The following is a 17,751-nucleotide window of genomic DNA, read 5'->3' as shown; positions in this document are numbered from 1 at the left end:
CCGCGACGCCAAAGCGGAAGTGGATGCCATGCGATCTCAGAAACAGCAGCTTGAGCGGGAGGCTGCCGATACCAAACGCCTTCTTGAGGAGAAGATGTCCGAAGACGCCAAGTCTGGCGAAGGTCGCAGACTCCTAGAAGAGCAGATCGATGACCTAAAGGCACAGCTTTTTGAGGTACAGAGAGAGCTCAGCCGCGAGCGCCAGTCCCGTGATGATGTTGAGCTACTTGGCGAGCACAAGTACGACACGCTGAAACGCGACTACGATGCATTGAACGAGTCAAAGATCACTATTGAGAAGGAAATGTATGCCCAGCAAGATGTTCTTCGACGGGCCACTGAATCGCGCGCCGCCGCCGAAAAGGAGCGAAAGGAATACCAAACCGAGCTACGCAACCTTCGCGAGCAGTATCTAAAGCTACAAGAGGAGAAACTAGACGCCGATGCTGCTGCAGAGCGCACACAGTCCCGACTAGCCATGGAACGGCAAGCTGCTCAACGAAAGGAGATTGAAGCCAAGGATAAGCAACTCGACCAACTTGAGGCGGAACGGAATGAGTTAGCGGAACAGGTCCAGAATCTCACGCAAATGCTTGCTGACACAGATTCGTTCAAATTCCGAAATGATCAGCAGAAGGAGCGCCTCGAGCGTGAATTGGTCACTATCAAAGGCCGTCTAACGGCATCGGAGAACGACAATCGTGCCTTGCTGAACAAACTGCAACAGAAGAACTTGGACATCGCACGATCCAACTCCCGAGCTGGTGATACCCAGCGTTCCCGCATCGCGCAGCTCACTGCCGATAAGACGAAGGTTGAGGAGGAGAACAAGCGTCTATTCCGGCAACTGGAAGATGCGCAGCTTACGATCGCCTCGCTGGAGAAGCAGAAGGAAAAGCTGTCTCTCAGCTTGGAGGACCTTAACCACGAGATCACAAGAGAACACAAGACCAGCCGGAACGCGGAGAAGACTTCTTCGACCGTCGGTCTTCAGCTAGCTGACGCAAACCGGAAGCTTGAGACCGAGAGGCAATTGCGAACTCAGGCTCAGGCCAACACGCGTGCTGTTCAGACGTCGCTCGACAACAGCAACCGGGAAGTGGAAGAGTGCCGCAAGCAGCTGATGTTACTTCGCAAGGTCTTCGATCCGGAATCTGCTGACGCCGCCGTCACGTACGACGCCGCGAAACCAAACATCTCGCGAGCTGTGGACTTGGCCGAGCGTCTTGAAGCTGCGAACCAGGCTCTGCGCGTAGCAGCCGAGCGGTATTCACGAGCAGAGGCTCAATTAGATGAACTGCGTGAGAGGCATGCAGATGAGCTCAATGAGATGGATACACGGCATGCTAATTCGAAGCGTGCGTTATTAGAAGAGATGAACAGCAGCCAGATCAACCAAGTCAGCGCTCGCCGATCTCCAACGCATTATCGCAAGGACAGCGACAACAGGATACCATTCTCGAGGACGAATACTCCAACAAACCAGAGACACATGAGCAACGCTACAAATAACTCTGCGCGATCCGACCGCACGATCGACACCGTCACCTACAACAACCGCATGGACCTTGCTGCTGAGCTTGAGCTTGTCCAGAACCAATTGCAGATGTCGGAAATGCGGAACCGGCATCTGCAGAATCAGGTTGACAGGTCTCCTGTGCGCAATGGCTGGCAAGACGACAGCCCCTCTGTTCGACGAGTTCAAAAACTTGAGCGCGAGAACTACCGACTTCACGACATGCTTGACGACTCCGCGAAGAAGGTGTCGGCCTTGGAGCATAGCCTTCGGTCGGGCGAGCTGTCTTACAAGGAAGTGCAGACCAAGTCGCATGAGGAGCTCTTCGACCTGCTGAACTCTCAAGAGCAATCGAGGAAGTCGATCGTGCAAGCGCACAATGCGGCTGTTAACGAGCTGGCTGAAGCTAAGACTGCGTTTGACGAGGTAAAGCAGGCCAAGGTCGCTGTGGAAGTTGAGCTTCGGAATGCAAAGTCAGAGCTGGACGACATGGCCAACGAGCGCGAGCAAGAATACGCCAACCATAACCAACTCTTGCAAGAGTTCGCCGATCTCCAGATCCGTCTCGATAATGAGACATCCAAGCTCGTCGACGTCACCTCCAGTCTCGACCTCTACAAGAACCGAGCAGATGAATATTTCAGCAAGCTTGAGCAGGCTGAAATTGCAGTCCTGAAAGCTTCCCGAGCAGAGCAGTTCGCTAAGACCCAAGCACGCGAAGCGGAAGAGACATGCGCCACGATCATGGCGGAGCGGAAGGAGATGGACGGCATGATTGAGGACCTGCAACGGCAAGTCCAACAATACGACGAGCGTGTTGAGGATCTATCGACGGATCTCGAGAGCGCCTTACAAGCCAAGAGGCGCCTTCAGAACGAGCTTGAGGATTACCGTAGCCAGCATGCCCACGACATTGAGGACACCGAAACCTCGATCGAGCAGACCCGGAAAAAATACCAAGCCGAGCTTTCGGCACTGACGCACGAGCTTGACCTTGAGCGCGAAAACGTCATCTATGTCCGCGAAGAGAACGGTCACCTGCGAGAGGAGATCGAGGAGCTGAGGAACAAGTGGGACGACGAAGTCCTCAACTCATCGACGTGGGCGAAGGAGAAGAGTCGCCTTGAGATGACACTCCAGGATATCTCCAACTCACGCGATGAGGCTGCCAACGCTCATAATGAGGCCCAGTCCAAGATTGTCAGCCTGCTGTCCCAGGTCCGCACCCTCCGCACCAGCGTCGACGACATTGCCGCTGAACGCGACTCTGCGATTGAGGAGAAGAAACGGCTCGAGGCTCGACTTCAAGAGGCTGCCGACAAGCTTGAGGACCTCTCTCACTCCGAATCTCCGGCCATGCGCAACGCTGCCACCTATGACCGCGAACTGCTCGAGCTGAAGTCTGGCCTCGCCCAGCAGGAGGACATCGCCGCCGCCGCAGTCGGTAAGATGCGACGTGCCGAAGCACTCGCGCAGGAGATCCAGAAGGACATCGTCGCGGAGAGGGAAGCCAACGTCCAGCTGCACAAAGATAAGGCCGCGGTCGAGAAGAACCTGAAGGATCTTCAGCTGCGACTGGTCGACTTGGAGACCAAGGGCTATAGCGGCTCAGCCGGAAAGGACGTGAGGTTCCTGCACGGACGAATCCAAGAAGTAAGCCACCCCCATCCACACGCGCCTTGTATCCAGAGTACTAATCACCATATCTAGCTCGAGAAGGCGCTCGAAACCTCAGAGACTACGCGCCTCTCCGAATCCCGCAGCATTCGCAACGTCGATCGGACGGTTAAGGACCTCCAGAACCAGATCGAACGCCGCGACAAGCAGAATGCGGCCGCCGTGGAAGACCTCAACAAAGCGCGCGACAAGATCTCCAAGCTCCTCAACACTATCGACGAGCTCCAGTCCTCGGACTCGACCAACCAGCTCGCCGCTAAGCGTGCCGAGCGCGAGCTCCGCGAAGAGAAGGAGAAGAGTCTGCGCCTTGAGCGCGAACTCGAAGGCTGGAAGGGCCTCCGCGTCGAGCGCCGCAGCGCCCTCGGCGTTCCCGGCGCAGGCAGCGACGCGGGCGAAGTGCGCAGTCGGCGCGGCTCCTCCATCGGCCTGCTGATGGGCGAGATGGGCGAAGTGGCCGCCAGCGAGAAGGGAAAGGTAGGCAGCCTGCGCGGTGGGCTGCGACGCGTTTCCGGCACCAAGGGTTTTTTATGAGTGAGCATGCTGGGCCAAGGTGGCGCAGGTCCCAGCAGCAGCCTCTGAATCCGACGGTTGAGGAGGATGAAGAAGAGGATGGGGATGAGGCGACGCTCGTGGATGAAAAGGAGCTGCTTAAGGAGATTGAGATTAGCGACGATGAGGGCAGTGATAGTGCGGAAGATGAGAAGGGGAATGCGGATGCGTGTGGAGTCAAGAGGAAGAGGACTATAAGGGTGGTTATCAGGTCTAGGGCGTTTTTGTGATGAGTCTTTGGTTTTGTAGGATGTCTGGGATTGGATGCGTGGGAGAGTAGCGAGCGCATGGTTCTTGGTGTCTGGGTGCATTGCTTGCTTGCTTGATTACGACTGCTGTTTTCCTTGGGGTTAGTTGGCCAGGGCGGGGAACGAAATGAAAGCCGCGGCATGTGTGTGGGATGGCTGGGTAATGAATAGGATAGTACAACTTTCCCGTGTCCAGTCCAGTTCAGTTCAGTTCTCTCCCTTGTCTATGTCTCCGTCTCCGTCTACGTCTTTCATATACCCTACCTGTGACGTGACCATCCATCCTGCGCCGATCGATCTTTCACGCACGTTTTCCGCCCGCTTTGACGCCGATCTAAAACCAGGAACGACGCCGTCTCGTCCATCCATCCATGAATGTATACCCTCTCCCTACAAAAGCAAAATAAAACGAACACATAGCCAGCCTTACCAGAGTAGAGAAAGCCAGGCAGGGAGCAAACAGAAACACAAAGACTCCGCTGTCGACGGAGCGACTTGCTCATGCGCGGTCGGGGACGGGGGAAGACACGCACGGGGAGTTGGCGGAAAGGGGACGGGAAGGGAAGGGAAAACGGCGGACGGGTGGGCGGGCCGTGCCGCTGCTTCACTGCATACAAGCAAGGAAGAAACGAGACGGGTGCATAGAGTAGCATAGAGCAGAGGCTAGACTGCAATGAGGTGCGGTGATGTGATGTGAGACGAGATGGGGATCGCGGATCATACAGATGGAATCGTGGCCGTGAAGTGCCTGACATGTGAGAAGACGAAGCTTGGGAGAAGGAGAAGAGCAAGTCAGGAGACGAGACAAGGCAGGGGATTGGTGTTGTGTTGTGTGGTGTAGTCTAGCATGTACGAGGCGTAGTTGGCGATGTGATGTGTCAGCTAGGTAGGTAGGTAATGTTGAGGGCGGTGGAGCGCAATGACTGCAACGTCGGACGCGTGGCACTTGAACGTGGTCGGTGATCTAGATTAGAGCTGGTGTTGGATGGGGTAATAGTATAGGCGTGTAACGGGTGACATGCTTGATGGGCAGGGACCGAAATGCAAGGTACACATCTTTGCCTCTGAGACCTGGACGGCCTGGTATAAGTGGCGATGGCTGGTGACCGAGCATGCGAGATTGGGATCGAGCAGTGGCGAAACATCGAGCACACGTATACCGGTTTGGAAGGCGGAAGAGAGAGAGAGAGAGAGTATCGGGGTGCTTTTATCTATTCTCAGAGTCAAAGGAACTCCTATCCGAACTAGATATCCGTCTCAAGTCATTCATTCTAGCTCCAGGCTGCCGAAGCGATTGTCATGTCATAGCTCGGTCCTCGACCGGGCTGGGTTAATCGACCTTCGTCAGTCCGTCTAAGCGGAGATACCAATGACACCTGCACATCCTATCAGTATATACTCCTTTTGTGTTCGAATTAAATTGCGGGGGCTTACCGCAAGCAGGGCGGGCACCAGCGTTGCCGGTCTTCTTGGACTCCTCGTTTCCACCCTTGCCGAGGTCGTCGGTGCCGGCGTGGACGACGATGGTGCGCTATGTTTCATATCAGTTGCCGTGTGGGTACGGGGTAGAGGAGAGGAAGTCTTACGCCAACAACGCTATCGGGCCCAATCAACTTGATCAGCTTGTCCTGAACGCTTCCCTGGGCATTGCCCTGGCCGTCGGTCTTGAAGTTGCCCAAATCACCGACGTGGCGCTCCTCATCGGAGGGAGCGCCGTGGGTCTTGTTGTGGGGGTTGACTGTTGTATGTCAGCATCCTGCTGTTCATTCCCCTCTCCAGCGCTCCTCGCATCGGGAGGCATCGGATGAGGCGGAGACTCACAGTGCGGTCCAGCAGACGTGCAGCCATTGGTGTTGTCGCCGAAAGCGTGCACATGCATGCCGCGCTCAGCGTTGGCGTCGTGGCCCGTAATGTTCCATGACACAGTGGTGGGCGAGGAGTCGTTCGCCTGCTCAAAGGTGACGGTGCCCTTGATGTTGGAGTCTCCACGGAGGACGGCGACTGCAGTCCCTGAATTAGCCCGGTCTGTAAACATATATACGCCTCTGTGGTCTGTCATAGCCTGTCGCAGCCATCAGGGTGCCTGGGATGCGGGGCCCTGATAGGCGGGAGGCTGCGGACGCAGGAACAGAGCTCCAGCACCGTTCGTCTCTCCATCAGGGTGCCCAGATGGTTCAAAACTGCCCAATTGAGTCGCTGACATCGTTTCCAAACGCCCGTACCAGGTGCTCTTGGGCAACAATGTGCTCAATCTCGCGCAGGTGATACAGTGCTGGACCACTGACGATGCCCCGCTTCTCCACATGTGGCAAAGTGCGTCGAGGCAGACTTACCGGCTTTGACCATTGTGACGGTTGGAATGGTTTATGTAAGGCTTGGTGATGAACAGAGGTTGATATAAAGCGCTGGAGTAGTACCTGGGAGGGTTCTGGATGAGAAGTGAGAGATGAGGGAGCTCCCGATTTCTAGCACATGCGGGGCTCTCGGAGTGACGCAAGGAGCGAGATGCGGTAAGAGCAGTGCCCCCCGCTCTTAATTCCGAGTCTGGTCCTAGCAAATGATAAATCGAGCCCCTCTCTGACAAAGACGCCAGCCAATCACAGCTCTGCACCGTCGTGACATTATGACGTTCCCATTGTAATTCCATTGCAAGATTCACTATCAACCAGTTTTGTCTGTTTTGCTAACTACAGTGCCGGAGTCCAGTCTCATCAACGAGGTGAGGAGAGATCGAGAAAAGCACCTATGCAAACCGTGATATTCGTCCCGTCATTAACCCTAAGAAACGACCGGTATCGGAGCTTTTGTCTATGCCTCAATCTTCTTGCGGAGGATGTCCTTGAGCGTGACGGCGTCGGCCGCGAACTTGGAGATGCCCTCACGGAGCTTCTCGACCGCCATCTGCTCCTCGTTGAAGTCGAAGCGGAAGTCGGCCTCGCTGTTGATGTACGTCTTCTTCTCGAGGTTAAGCGCAGCGGCTCCCGAAGCGTCGAGCTTCTGGGGGACGGATGCGGTGGAGTTGTAGAGATCCTCAAGGAGATTGGGCTGGCGCAGTCGTTAGCTTTGCGCTTCATGGTGCAGTTCATTTAGTAGAACTTACAGAGATGGTCAGGTAATCGCAGCCGGCGAGCTCGGTAATCTCGCCGATGTTCCTGAACGAAGCGCCCATGACAATGGTCTTGTAGCCGAACTTCTTGTAGTAGTTGAAGATGCTCTGGACGCTCTTGACACCAGGATCCTCCTCTGCGGAGTAGTCCTTCTTGGTCGCCGCCTTGTACCAGTCAAGGATGCGGCCGACGAAGGGAGAGATGAGGTAGGCGCCGGCCTCAGCGGCGGCAATGGCCTGGACAAGCGAGAACATGAGCGTCAGGTTGCAGTTGACGCCATGCTGCGACTGCAGGATCTCGGCGGCCTTGATACCCTCCCATGTCGAGGCGACCTTGATGAGGATGCGCTCCTTGGGGACGCCAACCTCCTTATACAGCTGCTCTCCGTTAGTATCTGAACAATTACAGCTTCCATTGCCCAGAACGCACCTCGATGATATGCAGGGCCTTCTCCACTGACTTCTTTGTGTCGAACGAGAAGCGCGCATCCACCTCGGTCGAGACCTTGCCGGGGATGATGTTCAGGATCTCCTTGCCGAACTGCACCAGCAAGTTGTCCAATGTTGCATCGACCTGCTCGTTGGTGTTGCTTCCGTGCTTCTTGCCGTATTCCACCGCGGCGTCGATCAGTTTCGCGTACTCGGGCTTCTTGGACGCGGCGAGGATGAGCGAGGGGTTGGTGGTGGCATCTTGCGGCTTGTACTTGGCGATGGTCGCGAAGTCACCGGAGTCGCAGACAACGGTCTAGCAGAAGGAGTTACAGTCAGCTGCAATTCGATGCCAGAGGACAGCGCAGGGCGCCGCAGGGCCATCTCCGGCCTGTCCGGTGGGGTGACGGCGATGGCGGGGGGTTACTCACGGTGCCAGTAGCCTTCAATTGATCGAGCGAGGAGGACATTGTGTCTGTGGTTTCTGTAGCTGAAGTTGGCGAGGAAATGTACCGGTAGGCAGGTATATATAGGTTGGGGAGGCAGAGCGGTGTTGTTGGGAGTCTGTGGCGGGAGAGATGGGTTCAATGGCCGCGCCTGCCCCTCCATAAATAATAAAATGCTCCATCGTCGTCACAAGTGGCGACGCCGACACGGCCGGGAAAAACAACAACTGATAGGCCCGCTCGAGCACGCTCGCATCAATCAGCACCTGCGAAGCGTTGCAGTAAGCCAGACCCTGCTGCCTTGGGGCCTGTTCTCCCTGCGCTTCTGCCACAAGCGTACCTCCGTACCATTGCTGCCCCGCCTGTCAACCACACAGCAGCCCTCGCCTTGCAATACCCTATCTCGATGCCCGCCCAGTGATGCAATCCTGAGGCCAGTGAGCCTTACGCGGCTGGATACTCAACCCTGGATACCTGCCTAGGCAGGTACGCAGACCTCAGGTAATATTCCATCTCCTGACCGCGTCTCTGTTACACCTCGTCGCCCATGATTCAGAGTTTTCCATCATGCCATTCCACGCCAAGACATTCAATAGCCGCTTCTCCGGCATTTGAAGTTTGACATCACGCTTCAGCCTCACCGTGCCGGCCGCGCGCGAATCGGGCTGCTACTGTATATTGGATTCCACATGCTATACATCTCCGGAGTCAACCCGGTGGCTCTCGCTCCGCCAGCTCACCTCCGCGCACTACATCTCCGCACCAACCACCATTACAATCGCGCCTTCCCCCACCCTCCCTGCTTCAACCGCTTGTACACCTCCTTATACGTCTCGTCCATCCTGCTAACCGTATGCCCTTCTCCGCTCGGCCCCGGATCGTTGAATTGCTGCACCTCCCTCGTCTGATTATGACCAACCTCGAGGATTACGCCTCCTCCCAAATCGGGCTCCTCCAACAACCTGACCATGGCCTCCGCGACCTCTTCCGGCGTTGCCCAGACATCTTTCTTGGAGTCCAGCAACTCCATTTTGTCCGCGTTATCAGTCCAAAGCGGCGTCTTAACGACACCAGGCGCGACGCCGTTGACTCGAATGCCGAGCTCCTTGTCGAGCGAGCCCAGGGAGCGAACGAAGCCGCTCATTGCATGCTTGGCTGCTACGTAGATAGCGGCGTGCAGGTTGGAAGTTTGACCTGCTATGCTGCTGATTATGAGGACGCGCTTTGGGTTCGTAGTGCTGACCCTTACGCCGTTCTTTGGGTTCACAAACTCGCGTATGGCGAGCTGCGTCGTGCGGATAGGGTGAGTTACGTTGATGTCGATGCTGGTGTAGCGGTCGCCATCTGGAGCATCTCTCGACTTTGCCGTACCGGGCGGATGCCAAAAATTGGAAACTGAATTTGGCATCAGCAAGAGCCGCAGGGGCCAGATATCAGCCCATTCTTACAGTCCGGATCGAATATTCCAGCGCCGGGACATACGATGTCTACGCCGCCAAACTCCTTGTTCGCCACTTCGAACATGCGCTCCAGTTGATTCCACTTGGTCACATCCGTCTTCTGGAACACGGCGCGTGGCTGTGTCTGATACTCCTCGACGAGCTTCTGAGCTTCGGGCCGTAGCCCGAGATCCGCGATGAGGACATTGCAGCCGCGGGAGAGTAGCAGTTTTGCGAAGCAGTAGTTGATGCCTTTGAGCATTAGCAAGAGCGTGAACACCATCTCGAGCCTACGTACCGGAACCCGCGCCTGTCACGATGGCCGTCTTTCCCTTAACTGAGAACGGCTCGATATTCACCGTCACGTCCTGGAGACCCGGTTGACGTGCTGCCATGATACTAAAATGCGACGGATGAAGAGCTTCAAGTTTAATGCCCAAGTATATCAAGACACCCCAAGCTGACGAGGCACACACACCGTTTAAGTATCTACACTCCGGCCTTTGGAATCCTGACGTCCTGGCTTTGACGCGGCTCGACCATCGCTCATAGCCGCCGGCATGCCGCAATCGGTGAGGGGCGATGAGGGGTATCGTGAAGACCTCGCTCGGTGGTAATTGGCCCGCGCGAGAGGCTTACCAAGCTCCGCGGACGCTATCATACTCGTGTCGTCTCCTTTTCTATTATACGCGTAAGTACGTCCGCTCTTTTTCGATCAATTTCAAATGATTACACTACTGTCTTAATGGGAACGAGTTTGTTTTCCATACATTTCTCTTTCTCGACATCATCTTGCGCCTCCAGGGCCTTTCATCCATCATATTGCATCTTGCACCACGAGTTTAGTTTCGACCTAATTCCGCTCCTACCATTCCTCACGCGTGTATGTACATTCCCTAAATCCATCACCAGTCTCTCCTACTCACTCCAACAGCTATTCCAAGCCCGGCAACTTCCCCACAAAGTCCGCTACCCAACCGCCGGAGAAGAGCGCCCAGCGGGCAATAATAAAATCATCTTCCCTCCAATCGACATGTATGTAGAATGCCATCCGCACAATGCCCGTCTACATCTACGTCTACATCTCCTACGTGAATTATCCACATTGGATTCTGAAACGTATTCAACGCCGACGCCGGCATGGCTCGCCCTTCCCCTAGCACTCTCCGCGCGGGAAAGAAACATACATACAGACATCGTATCCCGGTATTCCCGTATGGGCCGGACGAGTCGTCCTCTCATAACACGAAGGCAACACACCACGTATCAAGTTCCATGCATTATCCGATTTTCTAGCACGATCATGACTTCGCTACTACCTACCCACCCAGCAGCAGTAGTAGCACATGCCCTGTTTTCCGCGGTAGGTAATTACTTAACACTCTTCTTCGTGTTCGTATTCACATGTTCTTATTCGTACAATACCCCCCCATCTAGACACGGAACCGCCTCCCAGTTGGACCAATGCAAGCAAGGTAAGCAAGCAGAGCAAGCATGTATTCCCCTCCCCTGCCCTCCGCCGATCTGCCAATAATGTCACCCCTCAAGGTTCTTCTGCATACATTGAAGCCTGTTCCGCTCGCGGGGTGGGTCGTCAAGCGTTGCCCGTCTGCCTGTCTGTCCGGGGCATCAAACCCCCCTGTTCCGCAGAAAAAAATATATAGGCAAGGCAGACTGCCCACGCCCACTTCAACGGTACAGCAGCGAACACAAGCAAGTAAGCAGGCCAGAAAAACAGGAGGAGGTTTCAATCCAAAACGCCGTCCCAGGATGCAGATGCTATTGCTACAGGAAAAGAGAAAGAGAGGAAAACAAGGGCTCCTTGCTTGCTCCCCCTCGCTCATATACTCCGGAAATGCATGCCGACGAAAGATAGGGTATAACGGTAATGGGCAGAAAGGTATGCGCAGCTGAAGGGGTATTCAGGACAGGACGCTAGTACAGTTGGTGCTCGGCGATGGTCGGCAGGATAGGCTTGAAAGAGGCTCGGGGTTGGAAGGTCGGATGTCCAGAGGCGTTGGCCGCGGTGGAAGGTCTTCGCTGCCGGCGGCGTCGTTGGGTGGGATATGAGCAATGGAGATGCCGAGAAGTTAGAATAGGATGTAGCTTTTCTATCACCTCTCGTCCCCGCTACTCCAATCCGCGTCATCATCCTCCCAGCTCTCCATAGCTTCTTTGATAACCGGCTGCGCCTTCGGGTCTAGATTTAACGCAATTGTGAAGTGCCGAACAGCGTCCGTCCTATTCTTCAACTTCTTGAACGCCCGAGCGAGCAAGAAGTGCACATTCGCGTCATCGGGCGCTGCGTCCTTGAGGAACATGAGCTCCTGGAGAGCCTCCTCCGGCGAGCCGATCTTGAGATGTATTTGCGCCTTTCGAAAGCGGGCGAGCGTTGACCGTGGATCGAGCCGTACTGCAGTTTCGTACTGCATCAGAGCGGGTTCGGTCTTCTTCATCCGATCAAGAACCTGTAGAACATTAGAATCCGTTCCTGACGTGATCTTAGATTAGCACTTACGTTTCCAATCCTGACTGCTAACAGAGGATTGTTTGGATTGATCATGAACGCGGCCCTGTAGTGCTTTTCCGCGACCTCGTACTTGCCCAGCTTTTCATATACAAGGCCCAGTCCGTACCACCCATTGTAGTGCCTATTATCAGCGCTGATGGCGCACCGATACGCGAACATCGCCTTGTCATACTCTTCGTTGGTGATGTGCTCATGACCTTGGAGCGTGAACGCATACGCAAACTTCGGATCTAGCTGGGTAGCTCGCGTGAAGCACTTTATCGCCTGGTCATGCTCGCGCTGCAGAGAGAAAGCATTTCCAAGAGCGCACCATGCTTGCGGTGAGAGTCGGTCCTGGTCGACCAGAGTGTGGGCTAGGTAAGCCAGTTCCGTCTCTTTCTTCAGCTGCCAAAGAGTATTTGAGAAGACCTCCATATCATCCGTGTATGAGGGAGCTTTGTCTCGTATGCGTTGGAACACCTTTTCGGCCTCGGCGTACTTGGAGCTCTCGTAGTAGGCCTTTCCGAGTTGTGCTAGTACCCAAGGAGTCTCGCGCTGCGGCGTGGATATTACGTTAAAGGCGTCAATGGCCTTACTACACTCGAATCGGCTCAGATATTTATATCCTAAACCGATCCTGAGGAGGAGTTCAAGAAGCCAGTTCAGCGCTTCCTGTTCTCTCAAAGGCTCTGGGGGTGCAGCCATTTTCGGTGGCGGTGCCGCTATGGCAGCTGCGCTTGCCGGGCGCGACTCCGGTTTTGAAGACTCCGAGATTTCAATGGTCGGCTTTCGATTACCACTCACTACTCTTCCCACAGTAGATACTGTGCTCGACTTCCCCTTCGTACCGGTAGCTTTCGCCTTCCTAAGCTCCCGACGCTCCCTGCCTTCCGGATCTCTACTTGCTGCATTGGCTAGCCTGCTACTTGATGGCCGTATTCCGCTTATTGAGTTCAGTAACCTCACGCTTCTCCTAGGTGGAGCCGCAGTGGGATCAGCTGTTGGTGCGTTTATTTGATGCACGTGTTGCATCGAGTGACCTGAGACGGTTCGCTTGTGGCCATTCTGCCAGCCGGCCGGCTGAGGAATTTCCGTTCGCTCGTTCGTTTCCGACGTCGTCTTCAGCCTCGTCCGTGTCGTAATTGGTCGCATCTTTGGTGGATCTTCCGTAGCGCTGAATGCCTGCATCCGTGGCTTTCGACCCGGAGCATGAAGAATCTCTGGGCAAGGCTCGTTTATGACGGGGCCTCCTGCTTCACCCATCATGACATCTTCATCGGGAATATTCTGGCCATTGGAAGTCGGTGTCTCGACATCCGGATACGACGAGCCAATGCCGTTGCTGTACGTGACAGGAATGCTGCCGTTAAGCTTCGATAGGAGATTAGAGCCTCCCAAATTAAGTCCAACATCGCCTCCAGGTCGCACAGACGGGTTGAAAGGGTCAATCTCAGGCGTCGATACGAACGGGTTCTTCCCGTCAAAATCGTCTTGAGAGTTGAAGGAAGTCGTACTGTGGCCGTTGGTCACGGAGTGCGATATGGATGCGAGCATCTCAGGAGTGATTTTGAAGATGTTCTGGGGGCGAACGACAGCGCCCATGTCGCAGAGACCGGTGAATGCGTCCCACATGAACGGGTTGATCTTGAGTGCTTCCACATAGTAGTCGATCGCCTTCTTCGTGTCGCCCCAGGCGGCGTACAGCTTTCCCAGGAGGCAATAGCAGGCGGCCGCATCTGGCACGGGTCGCCTCGACGTATCTGAGTGCTTGTCTAGAAGAAGCAGATGTTAGCAAAGACCTTAAGCGCCGGCCCACCATGGTATGCTTACTCCAGTGATTTCGACCTGCCCAAAGCCCGCGGGTCTTCTCCAGTGCCTGAGCTCCAACATCAAACCGCTCCAGGCCGAGGCAGGCCTGCGCAAACACGTATGCGCACCCCAGATGCGGTGGCTGATGTCCTTTCGGTTTGGCATAGTCAAACGCGGCCTTGTATCGACCCAATCGGAGGTTGCAGAGGGCTAGCAAATGCGTGGCGTCCGCGTTGCGAGGTTCGAGGGCCTGGAGGCGGCTTGCAAGAAATAGTGCGTTCTCGAGGAAGCCATTGTCTAGGTGGTAGTGTATGAGCTGTCGCAGCTGGGCGTTAACGCCGGCGGGCGGCGACATGGCGAGGGCGGTTGTCGTGTTTATGTCGGTGCCCGGAGCCAAAGGAGGTGTCGTCGAGAGAAATCAGGCTACGGAGGTGAGGTAGGCATGAAGGCGACGGTGGCGATGGTCCAGCGAGGTAGCGATGAGAGGTGAAAGGCGTTGTCGTGTTGTTGCTAGGTGACGCTTGTTCCGCGTGCTCGACAAAGCTAATTGGCAAACCGCGGGCGTGCAGCACGTGTTGGATCGGGTCTCAGCACGTCATTCCGGTAGCAGCTATCGTGTCGGACGGCCGCAGAGAGGAGCAAGAGCGGTCCGGGCGGTGCGGTGGGTGAGTGTAGGTTGGCGGCGGTGGTGAGCTCGAGCGTTTGTTGTGAGTGAATGGAGATGGCAGGGTTACCCGCTTCCGCACCCGAACTGCATTGCTTGGCTGACCACAACCATCACCCTTGGGACGAAAGCTGGCTCGCCTCCACGACCGCAAAGCCTAAACCATAGTCCATAATCGCCAGCATGGCGCAGGTACTACTCCCTTCCATCCCGGCCAAACATACATCCTAACTCTCCCCCAGAAAGCCACCAAAACCCTCGCCGCATCCAACGCGCGCCGCCTCAACCAAACCCTCTATGCAACCCTCTTCATCCACGGCCTCTTCTGGCTGCTGCGCGCCTTCGTCTTCCGCTCCAGCTTCACGCGCCGCTCGCTGATCCTCTACCTCGTCCTCTCCGCCCCGCAGCTCTTCATAAACTTCCAATTCGAGCGCATCGCACGCCCGGTCTACCACCCCGATGGCAGCATTAAGCGCGCGGGCGAGGATCTCGAAGCGAAGGGGCTGACCGAGTATATGTGGGATGTGATGTACTGGACGTACGGATGCATACTGCTGGCCAGTGTTCTGGGCGACTGGGCGTGGGTTTGGTGGGCGGTTGTTCCGCTGTACTCGGTGTATTTGGCGTACACGACGTATACGGGGATGAGGGGCGGATTTACGGACGCGGCGGGCGTGCCGCAGCCGGGCGCTGCGAGTAAGCGGCAGCAGAAAATGGAGAAGAGGGGTGGGCAGAAGGTCCAGTATCGATGAAGAGGGGAGCACCCGTGGACAGCAAACTTCACATGACGAGCCGCAACAGAAGACCAACACCCAGCGCTAGACGATTGGTAGAAAGGAGTGAATGCATTCAATGGAAACGGATGCACCCAGATGTTCCGCCCGTCTTCGCGTGGGGTTAAGGTGCGAAGGAGGGGAATGATGCCTGGATTCGCGCCATCTGGGGTTGGCATATCTGAGAACAGAAGCCAGAAAGTAGTGTAAATGCTTGCTTCTTCAGCATTCGGAGCGTGCGGCACCCAACGCAAAGACACCCGCTCCAGTATGCTACATGGAATATATGGAATATACACAATGATACATATCGTACAACATGTCCCGTCTTATGCCTCTACCTTGGTCGGGATCTTGACCTGTCCCTTCTTACGATCCTCATGCGGGAATCCGTATCTCCAACCAACGCCCTTGGGATCTCTTCCATTCCTACCGACACTATCCACACTAACGTCCTTGAAGACGAAATCCCATCTCCGCTGTGGAACCGTTTTCAGACTCGCTAGCTCAGCCTGCTTCCTCTCCTCTTCTTTCTTCTTCTTCTCTTGTTCTTTCGCTAACCGCTCCTCAGCGAGCTCTCTCCGCTTTTCGAAGCTAAGGCCGGCTGCTAGCTCACGTTCAACTTGTACCAGCTCAGGGTGTGGTATACGGTCGTCGGCAGGAAGGAGCTTGTTGTCGAAGGCTTTGCCAGCATCGACACGGGTGAAATGGCGGGATTCGGCAACGGGGACGAAGAGCTGTTGGCGGGTCGCGGGGTGAACAATGAGGTCGTTGATAGGCTCGTGGGTGATGGGGCGTTTGCCCTTGTTCTTAGGTAGTGACGGGTCGATGCGGGGCGTAGTAGGAAGCATTTCAAGGACAGCTTTCGAGTATGGAATAGCAAGAATTTTGCCCTGAACAATCTCAATCAGCGATTGCTACCTCGCAAATTCTACCGCTGCGAGATTGCCATTGGGGGATTTCAGAAAGAGCATAGTACTTTTTTTGTAACCATGTGGGAAGTCTTAAAGACTAATCGAATTTGAGATGTGTCTCATCATGTCACGAAGGAATGTAGAAGCATGAGCACGTACCTGGGCAATCCACTCCTTCTCCATCTGCTTCAACCGAACAACAGCGCCGACGCGCTCATTGCTCACACCAAACTCAACACTCGCAAGCGACACGGATGCGCCATCTCTCTTCACGCGCTGATATATCGCCTCCCGCAGCTCCTCGCTCAGCACGGGCTGACTCCGGAAATATTTGTTCAACGGAAACGGTCGCAGGTCCTCGACAGTCTCGGGCGGTAACCTATCCTCCTCCTCACCCTTCGCCTTCTTCTTCTTCTCCTTCTCTGCATTCTCCTGGCGACGAACGGCCATCTCCAAGTCATCTGCTGATTCCTGGCCCTCGGGCTTTTCCCCCTCGTTTTCCGCCTTCTCTGTCAGCCCAGACTCTTTGTCTGGATCTTGATTCCTCTTGGGCGTCCGCTTCGCTTGCCATCCTGGGCTGGCGCGCACCAAGTTCCCGTACCTATCGTACGCTCCCAGATAGTTTGTAGAGTTCGGCAGAGGTTGTTTCAACGCCCTGCCCGGGCCATTGAGCCATTCATAGAACTTCCTCCGCCGTAATGTGATTTGCCGACATGATGACTGGGAGAACTCGCGCGATATTCGTGCTGGCTGGGAGATGGACTGAGGACGGGCTGGGGGACAGGAGGCGACGGTCGGGGAGAGATTAGAGGACCGTAATCGTGGAGGCATGACGCAATTGCGACAGCGCTATCGCATTGCCCAGATATTTAATAGAGAATGAAAAGGAAAAGGCGGAGAGAGCGTCGGCGATGTGGATGTTGAACTGCTCAAAACCTCGTGCTTTCAGGAAAAATCTCGCTAAATCGGGACGCGCTAACCGGACCGCCAAGCCATCATCCCCGCGCCCGCAGAATGGCCATCACACTGCAGCGCATTGATTGCCCACCAGCCCTCTTTTTCTGGAACACATCGTGACTCCCGCGTGTTCCTGCTTCCAGAAAATGCCCCGGTAAGGATCTGCAGGCTTGGCCTCAGGAACGGTGTAAGCCCTGCAAGGCGTCGTCACTTCAGGTCTAGGAGGGGACTGCCTGTGTCACGCTACCCATGAAACTTGTGGACAAGACGGGGTGCGGCAATATCTTGCGTTACTTCGTCCAACTGTGACTGAATGTCCTAGAAGGGAAGTGCGTCGAAGGCGCGGTCTCATAGCTCTGGGAACGAGTAGTCACAGCGATGACACGACTTTTATTAGTGCTGTTTGGGTCCATCTATAGCACCGATTCACGCTCCGGAAAGTGCAGACAAACTGTTGTTGAACCGCGTCAAGGAAAAGGGGCCGTAGAAGGAAGCAGAAACAAGGCAGTCCGAGTAAATGCTAGCAAAACAGACGCTGTAAGGACAGGATATCGCCTAGCTCCTTGATGCCGTGGAGCACGAAACGAATCTAAAGAAGCCGTGACCCAAAGGAAAAATGAAACCTCGAACAGACGTGTGAGATAGGTATCCGGAACAAATAGCCTCCCCATGCAAAGAAACCCCCTACGACAGTGTATGTCTGCTCAACCCAAAT

General features: G+C 55.3%; 8 protein-coding genes across 8 annotated transcripts; 2 read left to right on the top strand and 6 right to left on the bottom strand.

Annotated features, from left to right (window-relative positions):
* Positions 1–3,185: 3,185 nt before the first annotated feature.
* BU26DRAFT_240902 (uncharacterized protein) lies at positions 3,186–4,182 on the bottom strand. The gene has a single exon (XM_033821014.1). The coding sequence runs from the start codon at positions 4,051–4,053 to the stop codon at positions 3,223–3,225; it is 831 nt and encodes a 276-aa protein (XP_033686650.1). The 5' UTR covers positions 4,054–4,182; the 3' UTR covers positions 3,186–3,222.
* Positions 4,183–5,343: 1,161 nt separating this feature from the next.
* Positions 5,344–6,336, bottom strand: BU26DRAFT_561458 (superoxide dismutase; the record flags this gene model as incomplete). Its single annotated transcript, XM_033832909.1, has 5 exons — positions 5,344–5,366; positions 5,425–5,521; positions 5,577–5,728; positions 5,812–5,991; positions 6,324–6,336. 5 exons carry the CDS (start codon positions 6,334–6,336, stop codon positions 5,344–5,346), a joined length of 465 nt encoding a protein of 154 aa, XP_033686649.1.
* A 462-nt stretch (positions 6,337–6,798) lies between these two features.
* On the bottom strand, positions 6,799–7,995 carry BU26DRAFT_502269 (transaldolase; the record flags this gene model as incomplete). Its single annotated transcript, XM_033826623.1, has 4 exons — positions 6,799–7,035; positions 7,091–7,474; positions 7,527–7,841; positions 7,957–7,995. 4 exons carry the CDS (start codon positions 7,993–7,995, stop codon positions 6,799–6,801), a joined length of 975 nt encoding a protein of 324 aa, XP_033686648.1.
* Positions 7,996–8,743: 748 nt separating this feature from the next.
* On the bottom strand, positions 8,744–9,672 carry BU26DRAFT_420826 (NAD(P)-binding protein; the record flags this gene model as incomplete). Its single annotated transcript, XM_033823378.1, has 2 exons — positions 8,744–9,366; positions 9,420–9,672. 2 exons carry the CDS (start codon positions 9,670–9,672, stop codon positions 8,744–8,746), a joined length of 876 nt encoding a protein of 291 aa, XP_033686647.1.
* Positions 9,673–9,767: 95 nt separating this feature from the next.
* BU26DRAFT_240981 (uncharacterized protein) lies at positions 9,768–11,234 on the top strand. The gene is made up of 2 exons (XM_033821015.1): positions 9,768–10,293; positions 10,345–11,234. The coding sequence occupies exons 1-2, from the start codon at positions 10,156–10,158 to the stop codon at positions 10,942–10,944; spliced, it is 738 nt and encodes a 245-aa protein (XP_033686646.1). The 5' UTR covers positions 9,768–10,155; the 3' UTR covers positions 10,945–11,234.
* BU26DRAFT_240777 (TPR-like protein) lies at positions 11,235–14,199 on the bottom strand. The gene is made up of 3 exons (XM_033821013.1): positions 13,750–14,199; positions 11,929–13,691; positions 11,235–11,878 (listed from the first exon to the last, which is right to left on the bottom strand). Exons 1-3 carry the CDS (start codon positions 14,081–14,083, stop codon positions 11,525–11,527), a joined length of 2,451 nt encoding a protein of 816 aa, XP_033686645.1. The 5' UTR covers positions 14,084–14,199; the 3' UTR covers positions 11,235–11,524.
* Positions 14,200–14,481: 282 nt separating this feature from the next.
* Positions 14,482–15,472, top strand: BU26DRAFT_451468 (uncharacterized protein). The gene is made up of 2 exons (XM_033824767.1): positions 14,482–14,584; positions 14,635–15,472. The coding sequence occupies exons 1-2, from the start codon at positions 14,576–14,578 to the stop codon at positions 15,142–15,144; spliced, it is 519 nt and encodes a 172-aa protein (XP_033686644.1). The 5' UTR covers positions 14,482–14,575; the 3' UTR covers positions 15,145–15,472.
* On the bottom strand, positions 15,324–16,983 carry BU26DRAFT_516428 (uncharacterized protein). Its single transcript, XM_033828329.1, has 2 exons — positions 16,239–16,983; positions 15,324–16,058 (listed from the first exon to the last, which is right to left on the bottom strand). Exons 1-2 carry the CDS (start codon positions 16,908–16,910, stop codon positions 15,495–15,497), a joined length of 1,236 nt encoding a protein of 411 aa, XP_033686643.1. The 5' UTR covers positions 16,911–16,983; the 3' UTR covers positions 15,324–15,494.
* Between the last annotated feature and the right edge of the window lie 768 nt (positions 16,984–17,751).

Source organism: Trematosphaeria pertusa, assembly GCF_010094035.1.
Source record: "Trematosphaeria pertusa strain CBS 122368 unplaced genomic scaffold BU26scaffold_4, whole genome shotgun sequence".
NCBI classification, from domain to species: Eukaryota; Fungi; Ascomycota; class Dothideomycetes; order Pleosporales; family Trematosphaeriaceae; genus Trematosphaeria; species Trematosphaeria pertusa.
This window is presented reverse-complemented; position numbering and strand designations above follow the sequence as displayed.